This window comes from Brachyhypopomus gauderio, chromosome 16 (genome assembly GCF_052324685.1).
Source record: "Brachyhypopomus gauderio isolate BG-103 chromosome 16, BGAUD_0.2, whole genome shotgun sequence".
NCBI lineage: Eukaryota > Metazoa > Chordata > Actinopteri > Gymnotiformes > Hypopomidae > Brachyhypopomus > Brachyhypopomus gauderio.
In genome coordinates this window covers 18,790,012-18,805,472 of record NC_135226.1, presented here as the reverse complement: position 1 = coordinate 18,805,472, position 15,461 = coordinate 18,790,012, and the positions used below count along the sequence as shown (strand labels likewise).

General features: G+C 49.3%; 2 protein-coding genes across 18 annotated transcripts in view; both read left to right on the top strand.

Moving 5' to 3' along the window:
- Nucleotides 1–8,950, top strand: part of myo18ab (myosin XVIIIA b) — a 99,713-nt gene extending 90,763 nt beyond the window's left edge. For 12 of the 17 annotated variants that reach the window (XM_076977441.1, XM_076977440.1, XM_076977438.1 and 9 more), the window contains 4 exons: nucleotides 222–266; nucleotides 3,564–3,677; nucleotides 4,849–6,250; nucleotides 7,230–7,368. In XM_076977441.1, coding sequence (XP_076833556.1) covers nucleotides 222–266; nucleotides 3,564–3,677; nucleotides 4,849–6,238 — 1,549 coding nt within the window. In that variant the 3' untranslated portion in view covers nucleotides 6,239–6,250; nucleotides 7,230–7,368. Of the gene's footprint in view, nucleotides 1–221; nucleotides 267–3,563; nucleotides 3,678–4,848; nucleotides 6,251–7,229 lie in introns of all 17 variants that reach the window. The other 5 variants (XM_076977446.1, XM_076977443.1, XM_076977431.1 and 2 more) reach the window with 4 other exon arrangements.
- Nucleotides 8,951–10,741: 1,791 nt separating this feature from the next.
- Nucleotides 10,742–15,461, top strand: part of sez6b (seizure related 6 homolog b) — a 157,848-nt gene continuing 153,128 nt past the window's right edge. Inside the window, exon 1 of the mRNA XM_076976738.1 lies at nucleotides 10,742–11,382. The gene's annotated coding sequence lies outside the window, so the exon portion shown is untranslated. The remainder of the gene's footprint in view (nucleotides 11,383–15,461) is intronic.

Here is a 15,461-nt window from a genome sequence, read left to right as displayed (position 1 = left end):
TAGGGTCTTTTTCACCAGGCACCATAAATATAGATAATGTATAAGGAGGAGCTGAGCTCGTGGGCATGTCCATCCTAAGCCCCTCCTCTCCTTCCTTCTGTCTGCTCTCCATCTCTTCTACTTACATGCCTCTCTCTCTTTTCTCTCTGTTCCTTTTTATGTGTTGTGTGTTTATTTGTTTTCTTTTGTTTATTTGTTTGTTGTCCATCTTCCACCCCCAGTTTACAAGACATGGTGACTAAGTATCAGAAACGAAAGAACCGAACGTGAGCAGCCTGATGGCGTGTTTGACCTTTAACCTCGTTTGGAATCTCCTAGGAGAATATTGCAGTATCTGTGTCGTGTTGAGGCAGTGAGCCCGCAAGCCGTTACAGCCCGCCGGGCAAAGAAGCAGCGTGTCCTGTTTACCGTTTAATGGCTGTGCCTTTAATTGTCCTGAGGGCCCAGCTCAACACGCCTCAGTGATCCTGCAATACACTCCTCGGACACGACTCTTAACATCACCCAACACAGCTTGGTTCTGTCCACCCCCACACAAACACGCATGGGAGCCCATTCGGCCATGCTTGCCTGCAACTGACATTATGACCCTCTCACCTGAGCATGCACCCCCCCAGCCCACACACACACACACACACACACACGCACACGCACACGCACTCCCTACTGCGCTCTTAACAGTTCGCTTAAGGATAATCTTTGTCCCAGTACTTAAGTCCCTGTCCAACAGCAGGAGCAGGTAAGTGTCAGCAATTTGGGGGTGTGCACCATCTCTGGACTCCTGTCTGTCCTCCGGAGCACCAGCCCCCTCTGCAGGGTTGCCAGACGCTTCAGAATCATGTAGGAACAGGAGCATGGCCCACCCTTCTCTCTGTCTCCCTGTCCCGCTGCCTGTGTGTCTCTGTGCGTGCTGAATATTTCACAGTCCTGCTCCAGGGACTCCGCAGCCTTTGACAGTGAGAGAGGAGGGCGTGTTCCTCATCAATCTTTCAGCCAGGCAAGCTAAATAATGGATAGATCTCAAAAAGCCTCCTGAAATTGTGTGCCAGGACCCACCCATGGCACAGAGCCATTCTGTTCCCACAGCAAGGGCTTCAAATCGCCGACCACCAACTCTTACTGCATTTTCCATTTTTAAAACCTCTGATAAGTTCAAGGTACGTTTCTTCTGGTTTGTATGAAAAAAGATTTTTGCTGTTGGTAGTTTGCTCAGCTGATCAGAGCTGAGTTAACAAACAAAGCCCTGCTTGAAGCTTCTCCTGAACATGCTGTAGGTACGTTGATAAATGTTCAGCTAAGTTCACGTTTCCTCAGCAGCTGCTGTGCTTCTAACAGCGCCTTCACTTGTAAAGCTCAGATCTTCTTTGAGTGATAGATCCATGGAGATCTGGCTCGTGCCGTCCAAATGAGTGGAAACACATTTGTATTCATTAGCATTATGACATTTTCATTCAGTTTCCTACGTGTACATCTAAACACTTGAAGGCAAAAACATCCACAGGATACAGAACTATGTAGCAGCACAGTCAATAAAGAAGAGAAACAACCTGATACAGAGTAGAGCAAAGCTAAGAGACACGCCCCACCCCAACGCATTTATTTAGAATCAAAACATCATAAATCTCCCTACCACTCCTTCACACCAGAAGATCTCATAAGTAGTCTGACGTCTTCCACAGGAGCCATATCTGTATGAGTAAATATGAGACCCAGAACCCAGAGAGATCTATAAGTGCTAATGATAAATGTAATGGAGTTTAACAGAGATGTACAACCAATAGAGGCGCAATGTCAGAGACAATTAATGTCCCCCCTCCCCGCGCCCCCGGGAGTGTGTTCACGTGGCATGATGTGCCGCTTCACTAATGCTGCGTGGTCAAGGACATAAATTGTGTGTGACACCTGGTGTAGGGGTTTGATTAGCGAGCGCTCAGCGTCAGCCGGATGCAGGTAGCTGCGTGTGGGGAATGTCACCCCAGGCTTCACGGTGTGGAGTCCGCCCGCCAGCTGTACTCCTGGGGTTGTCTCGGGTACCTGAGAGGGTGTGTGTGTGTGTGTGTGTGTGTGTGTGTGTGGTGGAGTCTCGGTCTGTTGGATGCATTTCGGAGTTGACTCGTTCTCACGCTCACCCTCGTCGCTCTGCTGTGCGCATGTGGTTAACCTTGGGTGATTATTTTTGCACGCCGCTTGCCTTCCGTGTGTGTGTTTCACGTGGCGACTGCCGCGTTGGGAGTGCGGCTGCAGGCGTCTCTTTGGCAGCACAGGAACGACGCACGGCGGTGGTGTGTGTGTGTGTGTGTGTGTGTGTGTGTGTGTGTGGTTCTCCGTTGCTTGAGCATCGTGACCAAAGAGAACGACTTCAGCTTGATGGTGGAAGTCCTGGTTGAAGCAGATGGTCCTGCCATGGGGTCCGTTTCCCTCCACTCCCACCGGAGCAGCCACAGCTCTCTGGATCCGTCCAGGCTCCGTGTGAGGGTGGAGGACAAGGCTAATCGCAACAGGCAGGGAGTCACCGGCTTGCAAATCCAACCGAACATAAACAGTGCCGTTTTATCTGGGCCCGAGGAAGGAGCAGACTGAGCCGGCCCTGAGCTGGCCTAGTTGGCCTAGTTGTGTGTGTGCGGCGAGGGCCACAATGTGTGTATGAGGGCTTCCCTGTCTGACCCTTCACCCCTGAAAGCAGTGCTCCTCCTCCCTCACCGTGGTTTGGTGTCTGACTGCAGAACGGTGCTGAGCGGGCGGAGCTACAGATCCCCAGTGGCCTTTGACCCTCACAGAAGAGCATAGGGTGTTTTTCTTTTCATCCCCTATAACAACACCAAGCTGGTTCAAGCTTCATCTGACCCACCTGGTCTTCTCAAACTCCTGTGTGGGATCGAGTGTTGGATACAGGCAGACGACGAAGGCAGATGTCCGGGAACACTGACTGCTGCTGTAAGAGAGCGCGTTTCTTGAAAGGGAGAGTAGTCCATTGTTATTCTGATTTGCATCTCCAAACCCGTCAAATCATTTTCACGGCGTGGACAGTATGAGATCCAGGGCTGTTTTTGTGGCCCAGTAGGGGTTATGGATTAAAGAGCTGTTAATGTTCCTTTGATAGGCTGTTGGCAGCCTATAAATCTGGTTCCTAAATAGCTACTGCCAACATTTTGCTGTCATTTAGGAATATTGCAGTTGCACCCTGAAGCCTCTGCTTAAATTATTATAAGCTCTTTTAGTGAGCTAACTACATAAAAAAATCAGGAAGCTCCTTAATATTTATCAGGTCCATTTTAGATGGCTTCCTCTCTTCCAGTTTGGCTGTGTGTGCTATGCGCAGGTCCAGTGCCCACACAGAACCTCCTGAGGGGTCCGATGGGATCTACACGCAGGACGTGAACGTGGAGAGTGGCTTTGAGCCTCGGCTCTGGGTCGGCCCGGTGCATGTGTCGGTGCTGTTGTGGCTGTGCCGTGACGCCCCCTGTTCCTCACCCCTCGCCACACTAACAGCGCGGGCGTGCTCGTACCGCATCTCATGATCTCTCTCTCCTCCTCCTCCTCCTCCTCCTCCTCCTTCCTCCCAGTGAGGGCGAGTCTGATTCAGGGTCTGGTGCGGAGGATGGCGTGAAGTCCTGGCTCTCCAAAAACAAGGGCTCTGCCAAGAACCTGTCGGACGACGGGAGCCTGAAAAGCTCAAGGTCAGTGCCCCTCCCACCCTTCCTCTGCCCCGCCCACCAGCCCCTCCCCTGCCCTGCCTGTCGTACTGACAGAAACAGGCTGGCACGAGTGTGCTGGCATGTTCTGATGGAGGTTTTCCTGCCCTGCTACACCCTCCCTCCGTTTCCCCTCACTAATTCTGCTTCTCGTTGCCGCTGGTTTGACGACAGTCGTCCTTACATGCCCCTGACCTGCTAGGCAGATTTATTGACAAGCCTGTGGGGCAGGGGGGGTTGGTGTACCTGTGCCCCTCCCACAGGGGGTTGGTATACCTTTGGCCCCTCCCACACATTAATATCTTGAGCCTGTGGTTTGACAGTTTCGATTATCCTGAATTTGTCTCGCTTCCAAAAGATTTAACCCTCCCTCTCGAGCCCCTCATGACTTTTAAAAACTTTGGAGCTTTAAATTTCTTTTCATCATGTTCCATGTGGAATACTCCAACTGCAGGCTGGTATTACACCAGTATTTCTACATTGGTTCTCCTGAACTTTTAGATATAAATCATTATGTAAAGACAATTAAAGTGTCATATAATTACACAAATCCCTCTTTGTGCAGTTAACCAAGTGATTTTTGCCTGAAACGGATCTCTACTTCTAATTTGAGGACCAAGCCCCAGAGAGCAAGGGTTTGGTTATTGATTTTGACACATATTAAAAAAAAAGATCCTTTCTGGATTTTTTTCTCAGTCCAATACATCACACTTCTCTTTCGGTTTCTCCCCGTGTTCACATTAAACCAAGTCCTGTCCTCCGTCGGCTCTGTCGGCCAAGGTTAACCTTTAAAGGGAATTCAACCTGTATCGGCCCCATTATTGGGAGCGTAACTGGGAAACTCGTTATTTAGCAGACCTTGCAGGGAAGGACGGCCATAAAGTTATAATGGTAGTTCATTATGAGTCCATGATGTGTACCAATGTGATAAGGTGATGAAGGTGATATTTCTTCAGAAAGTTGTACTTATGTTTTGGATGCTATTTTTTCTGTGCATTGCTGGTTTAAAGTTTAATCTCTTCATAAATGTCACTCATCCTTTACATGGAGTTGAACTTCATCTTCATTTCTGCATCTGTTCCTTTCTCTGCTTCCTTGGTTATGTTGCTATACCGCAATGACCCCGCCTCCTCAATGACCCCGCCTCCTAATCTAGATATGATGCAAAGGAGGCGAAAGACTGGAAGGAGAACGGTAAGGAGGGTAAGGAGGTCGAGGCGAGGCCTGTGTCCGTAATGAGCTCCCTCAGCTACAGGAAACGCTCAAGCCTGAACGATTCGGTGGGCAGTAAAGGAGATGAGAGCGCCCTCTACAGCTCGCTGAAGGAGCTGGGCGACTCCCAAGATCTCACGTCTTCTCGCAAGAGCCGCACTGGCGACTCTCGTCCGGTGAGTCCCTGGCGGAAGGGCGACGATCCGGACGGCAGGAGCTCCGTCTTATCTCACGCCTACTCGGAGATGAGCCGCAGAGGCCGGAGTGCGGACGGCCGCTGGTCGGAGTTCGACAGGGAGTCGACGGTGTTCTCCAAAGGTCCGAGTCGAGCCTCCACCCGCCTCACTAGCCTGGAGCTGGACGACGATGCCGTGTCGAGCGTGAGCGCCTTGAGCCGCCGCCGTAGCGCGTCCCGGCTGGAAGAGTGGCGGGGTGAGCGGCGTTCGCCCGTGAGTCCGGCCCTGAGCAGCCGCCGCAGTCCCGGCAGCGTGAGCCGGGTCGAGTCCCGCGCCTCGTATGGCCGCAGCTCCCGGCTGAGCGTGTTCGGTGACGAGCGCGACGACGACGACGACGTCAGCGTGGCCTTCAGCGAAACCTCCGCCCAGCGGGCCTCGAGCGGCCGTAGCCTATCCGTGCCGCCGCGGTCACGAGCCGCCGACCTCCGCGCCGCCGACGACGTCTCCGACGTCAAACCCGTCGCTCACCGCAACTACCTGGACCCGGACCTGGAGGCAGCCATCAACGAGGTGCTCAACTTCAAGCCGGTCACCTTCAAACGCAGCAGCCTGGAGGACTCGGAGGCGGAGTCCAGCAAGGCGGCCCAGGAGGAGGGGGGAGGGGTCGGGGGGCGGAGCTCCAGGGCAGGCAGGAGCGGCGAGCGCAGCTGTTCCAGCCTTCGGCGCTCCGCCTCTGCCGTAGACTGCGCCCGCTCCACCAGCAGCCTGAGCAGAAGCAGCAGCAAGAGGAGCAAGAAGCGGTCCGGGCACAGCTCCGACTCGGACGAGCACGACCGCAGGAAGAAGGGCTCCAAGAAGAAGGGCAAGGAGAAGAAGAAGAAGAAGAAAAAGAAGAAGGTGGAGTCCTCCTCTTCCTCCTCCGAGTCAGAGTCCAGCTCGGAGTCAGACTCTGGCTCTGGAGCGTCCACCATCTCGTACAGAAGCTCAAGCAGCGTGAAGAAGGCCCCCGGCAAGCGGCTCTCGGCCTCCGAGGAGGAGATGGAACCGGGAGGGCCTCTGGAACCCCCTCGGCCACAGAGCAAGAAAGAGGAGAAGAACCGGAAGAAGAAGGTGGACAACGTGATGATGAAGTATCTGTACAGAGCTGACAGTGACTGAAGCTGGCAGTAGGTGAATCCTGGTTTGGAGTGAGGAGTGTCTGCATGCATGGACTTCCACTAACCCAAAAATAAACTTCTCAGAACATCTCCACACCCTTCACTTCATTAATTATACTGTCAAGATGAGTTTTGGCATGTCTAATGAGTTTCCCATGTGGTTTTAATGAGCACATTTAATTTAACATATTACGCACATATGTTTTGATGTATATATGCATGAACGTCTCTGAAAGTAACAGAAGTATTTCTCTTCATCGCTGTTGTGCGGCATCGGGTAATTGCTTTCACACCGGTTTAGATTTAGGTCCATCTGGAAAGGGGGACTGCTGATGTATCATTTGTTGAAATGTCTTTGTGATTAATTACCCAAAAACAAAATAACGGTAGAGTAACTCGAGTCAATGCGGAGGTAACCGTAGTTTCCCCCTACGGTACTTTAATTTAGACGTAATTAAAACAGACCATCGATTTGCACAGCTCGTTGGCATGTTTGGGGCCGGCAGCCATTAAATGCAAAGCATGCTGGAGTTTTGTCCCAGGAAAAATTTGCAGTGGTGACACTCAAAGTTCTCTCAACTTTTGGTATTAGTCTCAGCGACTGGCGCCATATTTTGCTCGTGTGATATTTCACTACTCGGTTCATTTATATGGTAATTTTGCCTGTAAGGCTTTGACTAACTGTCCTGCAAGGTAAACGGACAGTGTGTGCACATGATTGAATTGAAAGACGTTGTTCCGTGTGGCTTTCGTGAGCAACACATTTTATACCTTACATAAGTTTTTATTCCTTATGCATGCCATTTTCAATCGATCACAGTGCTTGAGGTCCACAGGGTTTTGTGGAAGTGAACAGCTGCACGTCAGGTGTGTGTGTGTGTGTGTGTGTGTGTGTGTGTGTGTGTGTGTGTGTGTGTGTGTGTGGAACTCTGCTCTGAGCACATGTGCCTTGCTTTCATGCAGACTCTAATGGAGCCCTTCTTAATCCACAGCTCCCCCTCTGTCCGAAGGCGCTTCTACCCGGACAGATCTGATGAGGAAGACGAGGAGGATGACAAAGAGGCAGTGGGCGTGGCTCTAAGCTCCTCCCGCTACACTCGCCGCTACGTGAACAACAGCGATGGCAAATCATCGGAGAGCACAGCGTAGTGCGCACTCACACACACACACACACACACACACCTCAGTATTGGATCTGTGTGCAGGGGAGTGTGAGGGCAGCGTGTTGCGAGCTCCCCCCTCACTGCACGTCCACACACACACACACACACACACACACACACACACACTTCCTCTTACTGTGTTGTTTTGCTCTTATTTCTGCGTGTGATGTACTGCGCCGTCAAAGTCCCTCAGCACGACCAGCTCTCTCTTCCACCCCCCCCCCCCCCCCCAGGAAGTCCACACCCCCTCCTCTCTGCTGAGCTCCGCCCCCTCCCCCACCCTACTTATATTGCCAAGTATCAAGCTAAGAGGCTTTTCTTTATTTTTGCGCTTTATAAAAATGATAGGAAAAAAAAATCTTTACCCCTCAAAAAAAAAGTGTGTGGAGTGAAGTGCTTCTTTCTAGACTGGTCGTGGAGAGGGGTGAGCAATGGTGGACCGAACCGATTCCCTACAGCCGCTGCCCCGGCCCGCACGCTTGTGCCCCCTCATGGAGCCCCGGGACTCATCCGCCCCTGTCACCCCACTCCCGCGATGGAGAAACGAGACAGCAGGGCAGCTCCACCTTCCCACTGGGCCCTGGGTGGTGTCTGTGGCTCTGAAGGACAGACGTGCCTACCCCCCCACCCCCCTGAATGTGGATCGATCAGGGACGTCGAAGGCCTGCAGAATGTCTTATTTTTTTCTCCTCAGCTTGTTTGGGACTGACGTGACTGATTAAACGCTGTATAGCTGGTGGAGTAAATCTCTGACTCGCCTGACACTGCTGCTGGTTATTGTGGACGTTTTGGCTTTCTGGACTGAATGTACTTGATCTTGAGTTTAGTGTATTTTGGTGATTTTTGCTTTAGCCCTTCCCTCTGCTAATACGGCGGACCCCCCCCCCAGATATCTTCATTTGATATGAAACTTTAATCAACACGGCAGTAACACAGAATTCCTGTACAGAGGCTGAGAACTCGCAGTTCTAACCGGCACGTTGCCAAGCTGGGACCCAGTACGGTGTCCAGCACCTCTCACCAGCAGCCAGACACTCCGCGACGAGACGGACACACACACACACACACACACACACACACACACACACAAAACCTTTTGTTTCTCTTGTTGCTTCATTGTATTGATTTGCCTACCTTGTAGTATTTATGAACTAGCGTTAATGAATTGTGCACAGCTGCCAAAAGCGAGTGGTGTTCCCGGACGGCTCGGGGCCGCAGTGAGCCCCTCTCTGCTTCAGAGGGCCCACACGCGTGTGTTTCACACGCTTCCAGACACCAGGCACAGGTCAATGGCTTCCTCATCCTCTCTATGCAGTCAACATTCATTTTAATCTAAAAACGCGAGTGGTTTAAGATGGCCTCGGCTCATTAAAAGCACGAGGCAACAGCATTGCGTAACATCGCCTGTACACATGAATATAAGCATACATAAATCTGTATGATTCATCCTAGCCATCAAAATAGTTCGTTTATTTTCTTTATTGAATAAATGACCACTTTTTTTCCATTATGGTTTAATATATTGTAAATAAATGATAGTAATTGTTGTAGACTTGTTTCAGTATGCCTCTTTGTTTGCTTTCCTCTTTCTCACCATCATCTTCCTCTTCTCCCCCCCTGAATCCCTCCCCTCCCCCCACACCCATAAACCACACATAGGAACAGTGCTTGTTTACCTGTTCCGTTGTCAGAGGCGACGGTGGAGGCTGCCGTCTCGTTCTTTCATGTTTTTGTTTGCTCTGAGAACCAAGGACCCTGGCGTAGCGCCAACGCTGTCTTTTAATCGTGACGCTCGCGCGCCGATCGCCCGCGCCACTCCGGAAACGAGCGCAGCGCCGTGGCGTCTGCACTTCTGTCAGCGTTTCACACTGCGAACCGCGTGTGTATCCGTAATAAACGAACGTACAACCGACTAATGAACAATAGCTAATGACCTGAGTGTCCATCTCAGTGTAAACCTCAGTCAGCATCTTTAACAAGTTCTGAGTCTCAGAAGACCCATTAAAAAAAACTGATCTTGTAGAGATCTTAAAAATAAAAAAAAATATCTATGCTTAATGCAACATGATATTGGAGCTCTATTTCTAAAAGGAAATTGTCCGCCTATATTTTTTAAAAGTGTGTTTTTTGGTATACAGGATGGTGTGATCCTCCCACACACACAGAGTGTGAACTCGAATTCAAGCACATGTCCACATAATTATACCAGTATGAAGACCACGAGTAATGAAAACACTGTGTGCTTCTAAATGGAGCACAAATTCCATCAGGATATCACTATGTCTGAACTGTGATGTGTCCATATTTATCTGTTAGAGCGGATGCACGTTCCACCACCATCACCCATCTCTCGTCTAATTAAGATCAATGCTGTTTTCATCTAATAATTCTCAGCAAATTGTCATAATTAATGAGGAGAGATTCCAGGTGTCAGACATCTAACAGATAATAATGTTATACTGATCAGCTGTGCAATCTGAAAAAGCTTCAGTAATGAGTACTAGTTACTGGGGTGTGTAGAACATTTCTGACATAATGAAGAACCCTAGAGGGGTGTGTTTTTCAATCACTTATCTCCACTCATCAGCTGCACAACAGCACTAGCTGCTGACTGAGACAACAGCTATTTCTGGGGTATATATTGCCTCATTATACTTGTGAAGAACAAGCCCTCATCTTCACCCTTATCATCTCTGGCTTCAGGATGTGAGGTTCCTTCCCCAGCAGTGACCCTGTTGGCACACGTCCACGTACCTGAACTGCAGTGAGGACTAAATACACTTCAGCAGCGAAAGCTAAATCTTTCAATTTGATGAAAATTAGGGAGAAATATAGAACGCTTCTTTGTTTTTAATTTCTAATCATTTATATTACTGGTTTGCTTGTCGGTGCATGTATGGAATCCATGATGGTTAACCCGCTGATGCCACGATCCCTGTGCGTTTCATATCTGCTGTACAGTTGCGTAGTGATCCTGGCTGGATATGCTGTTGGTATTAGAGTTTTACTTTCTGACCCGTTGCTGTAAATGCCTCCAGACCTGCTGTGTGTCGACACAAAACACACTGCCAAGACGACTAAGCTGTTCATCAGAGGGAAAGAAGAAGAGAGTTTTGTTCTTACCAAGTTAATTTAGCAGTTTGTATCCAGAGCACGCAACTTCCCCAATTTACATTCAGTGAAGCGCACGACTGCTGAAAAGGACCAGAAGTCAGAAAGCCCTCAAAATAAACCAAAGCATGCAGAACACGTGGAACGAAACACAAACTTCAATTAAAGCTGGTTTTTCATAGTACTCAGGCCTACTTAAAGTGAGGTGAAAAAGTTGCACCATTCTAAAACGGCCATTATGCCTGTTTAGAAACACCCCGAATGAAGTGGTGATGTTTCAGGTTACTATTCAGGGTGCAGACATCTAAACGCATCATCACTGCTGCTGCACAGCCTGAAAAGTTAGTTGAGTCTACAGATCCTGTTGGCAGGCGTCTCGTGTTGGTTCAGGACACTTCGGCCCTCTGTCTCTCCACTCGTCTCTCAGGAACCCAACCTTCTTAAGTGTTTGTGTTTACCAATGCCAAAAGAACCATCAGCGCTGTGCTAAGGGAGTGTGAAATTCAAGCTACAACTGATGGGTGTTTGCTCCCTGCTACATTTAAGGAAATGTTTGCACAGCTCCGAGTCGGAGTTGCTCGCTGCCACGTTCTCGTGCCCGCTGCTGTCGGGTTGAGGCGTTTGTAGTGAGAGGTAAACATCTGTCACTCGATCTGACGCTGATCAGCCAGGAGGCGCTTTGGAATCTTTCCTTTCTCACTCACATTCCTCCACTGTGGAGACGCCGACACCCTGGAGAGACGTGGACAGGTGGATCAGACAGGAAGACACTACAAGAGCATCAGGAGAAGCTGCAGGTGACACTGAAGCGCTTGGTTGGTGTCCGACGTTAATGCAGGCGCATATCATCACAAAGACGAAGAGTCTTCAGGTATTGTGTACAGCCAGTCCCATGTGTAATGTGTTCTATATACACGTATATTAAAATCATGTGCCTAATATTTTGTAGCTGCCCCTTGTCTTGATGAGCTAATGAGATAAGGATTATCAACTAAAATAGGTAGACCTTTATTGTAAAACTTTTTTGTTTTTGTTTAGTTTGTGCCCGACAGAGCAATTTAATTGTATGTTAATTATATATTACTTATAAGTAAGGCAGTCTGGCAGCCCCATAAACAGCACGTCATAGCGTTCTCAGGTCCAGTCTCCTAGCCAGTGCAGTTACGCCCTGCTCAAAGTCACCCAGATCCTTATGCTTACAATGTTTTTTCTGCTTTCGTCTGATCAGAAACTGGCTATCATATCATATTATAATATTATCATATCCCTCCACTTGACGGAAGCCAGTGATAGTGTTATTTACATCAGGTGTAAGTGCTTAAACTACACATCTGTAATTCATCATTGGATCCTTTAACATCACCAGCCAAACTAACCATCCTTGCCTTTAACTACCATGATGAATGTATTCATAATGTGTCTCATTCATAGTAGAGAAACCAAGACCTGTTTTTTTAAAACTAATCTTTCAAGCATGATATATTCAAAAACATTTAAATTCCATTAAAATATATAAAAATATGTGTTTTATCCAAAAGTTTGGATGTCATGCAGCAATGGTTCTCTGGAAAATTCCTACTTGGCCAGTAGTCTGCCAGGTTGCAGTAGTGGGTTGTGTAGCACAAAGCTTTAGGCTAATGTTAAGAGGAGGTTTTGACCTTATGTAATCGGTGTGCTGCTGGTAGCTGTGAAGATGCTCTGAAAATTCAAACACAAAAGCAAAAATGAGCAGTCGAGACATTAAAAAAAAGCAAGTTATCAAGTTCCAGATGTACAGACAGATAGGAGGCCATCTTGTACAGATAAATAGGAGGCCATCTTTTTTTTGATGTGCTGAGGCCCATAAGGTCGTAGTCATTGAATCCTGTTACATACTGTTGCTTTCCCGAAGCTGAACGCCTCCAGACTTCGTCTCTCCTGTACGGCACTGTTGGAGCTGCAGTTTACCCAGCAGCCCTTGCTGCAGGAACCTCTCTCTCCCGTCTGCAGCGCCTGTCCTCATCAAAGGAGGTGATGTAATATTCATGGAGCAGACATCATCCCCACCGTGCTACAAAGCAGCGTGAGCCCGATGTAAAGGGAGGGAGGGGCCGGCGGCCGAGCGCCCGTCCCTTTCTGGAGGGGGCGGACGAAGAGAGAGAGGGATGGCGTTTGATATCTTTCCACATTCGCCGGCCTGCGTCATCATCCGGGTCATTACGCCTCCGATCGCGACGACTACATCAGCACGGGTGACCTCCGACCCTCGCGTCATCACCACTTGCTCCGTCTTTATGGTCTGTAGGCCGGCGCCATTGCTAGCACGTTCTTCACTATTGCTGCGTCACGTTAAATGGCGGCACGTGGCTCGCCGTGGGTAATGCGTAGAAAGGCTCCAGCAGCACTTTTAGGAAATTAATGGATGCCAATACATAGAGCAGCACTGGCAGATGGTTGTTTTAGCTGCGTCTTCGCTTTCACTCTGGAAATGGTTCCCCAGTCCCTGTGTTTCTATTCCATTAACCATCAGAGCACAGTCCACATAATGGCCCTCCTCACGACTCCTCCGTACGCGGCTGTCCATGTCAGGCATGTCTGTCCATGTCTGAGCCCTGCGGGGCTCTAGAAACATTCGAGTCCCACGACTGGAGGGAGGAGACCCCTCCTACCCCCCCCCCCCCTCCTCCTCCTCCTCTTCGTCCTCCTCCTGCCCCTTGCTGGCCTCCACAGTGCCACTGTTTGCTCTCCATCTGCTTCTACCCTCCGTGCCTTTGTGGTGGGAGCTCTCATCACTGTCCGTGGAGGAGATGGTGTCTCAGCAGCCACTGTAGCACAAACATGGCAGCTGCATTTCAGGGGGAGGCGAGAAGACAAAGCAGGTGATTATTACAGTGGACACACTCGTGATCTCAGGCAACATCAGCGATCACTGTAGCGTACTGTTTTACTGCATCGTGTGGTCTAATGCAGTGTGGTGTGATCAGTGTTACAATGATTTAAAGAAACATTCAGCAGTGAACTATTTTTATGCCAAACTGCAGTGTTTCCCGAGCCCATCCTGGAGTGAACTGCATTTTGTAATGCATTTTTTTTTTCTCTAATGTTTCCCTGTTTCATTTCATAAATGGCCTGGTGCTTAGCTCATGGGCTGAAAAAGTTTCATTACATCAAAGAAAATACTAAATTGTATTTAGTTCCATTCCAGGCGTAGTAATAGAGGCGGTCATAATGTATGCATGTTTCACTCACAGAACTGAGTAGCAGCAGTAATCTACCACCACTCCAAAATGGTGATGCCTGCTCTCAAGGCTTGTATACAAGTAGTTCTCTTGAGTGCCATAGAGAGCGTGTTCCTGGCTCGCGTATTTAACTTTTCATGCACTCTGGTGAAGGAGAAGTTGTAGGCTGTGGTAGAGCTGAAGGGGAAGAAGGAGATCGTCTGTTTCCTCTCCCTTCTGTATGGTTCCTTCAGCTAAAAGCTTCTTTAATCCCTGTGCATGTTTTCTGATTTTGTATCTGTGTCATCCGGCATTTTGACCTCTGCGTTCTGTGGAGTCCCCAAAACTCCACCCTACCTCCACCCACCTCATGCCACCGAATGTTCGTCTCGTTAGTGACGTAGCAGGAGACAACGAGTTTGCCAACGAGCAACGATTAACCAATGGGAGTCGAATAAAGACATTCAAAGTCAAGGGCAGGAAGACGAGATTAATTCAGCATACAGACTGATGACATGGGGTAGAATTTGGGCTATTCGTATTGCTATGAATGCTGGGTGCTGACCCCACCTAAGCACTCATACCCTAAAATACCCCAAACATGGACGCTCAATACCCACGATGTTTACCCTGCTACTGCAGTAGCACACTGTGTCCTTGTGTCAAGGGGTTTGCTGGATTCTCTGGTACCTCGTTTGGATTCTGCCTCCATTACCTGGGCAGGTCTTTGTTCCTGCATCGTATCCACTGCCCAGGGAGGTAGACCACGCTTACTGCCATAGCAACACAGACTTCTTCCCATCCAGGAGTCGCTTTTCGGTGTGCCAGTTTTTCCTGTGTTGTTAAACTGTGAAGACCCTGACACACTGGAGAAGGCCAATTTATGAGGTGTGGAGAGGTAGTGTGGGAGGTATAAAAAAACTAGAAAGAGAGAGAGAGGTAGAAGTAAAAATGATCTTCTAGCCCGATTCTTTTCTCTGAGAACTGAGGGGTAGCTTCACAATATCCACTTGAAATTTGAAACTTGGGGTAAGCATGGTACAACAAGCCATCTGGTTTTTTTTTTCTTTAGGAGAACTCGGGAAGTGCAAAGTTTTAAGTAAGCTTTTCAGTCCCGACTCCATAATTAATATATTCATTGCAGGGGGCAATGGAAAACTGATCAGAATGCAGATGGACATGCCCCTCTGTTGTTGCCCCTTCTGTTGTTGCCCCTTCTGTTGTTGCCCTTTCCTTTCAGTCTTTAAATCTCCTCCACCTCTGTGCCTCCTCGTTTTCCTCCAAGTTAAGAACTCTTATGCAACCGTGGCTTCTTACGCCATACTTACCCAAATAAACTCTCTCTCTCTCCCTGTCACAACACGTCTGCGGTTCTCTGTCGGTTCTCTCTGGGAAGAGCCTCACGGCTGCGAGGCGGAGCAGAAGCCCTGGACCCTCCAGGTGCAGGTGGAGGCTGGCAACTGCATTTAGTAAGCCTCCCCGACATGACGGCAGCACCTCGGGAGCACAGGCGGGACTGCCCCCAACCTCCCTCCACCCACAGCCCTGCGGCATCCACCCCCCCCCCCCCCCTTCTCCTCACCCACTGAGGTAAATATTAGCCCGCGTGTGTTTGATGGTAGTTTAATGCAGCCATTAATAATCTAGTGCTATCAACACGTGCCCACTCGCAGCCCTGGGGATGAATGGGTCCCGGGCCTCTCCCCGTCACACTGCATAATTTCCTCATTCCCACTGATGGCGGCGGGCGGCT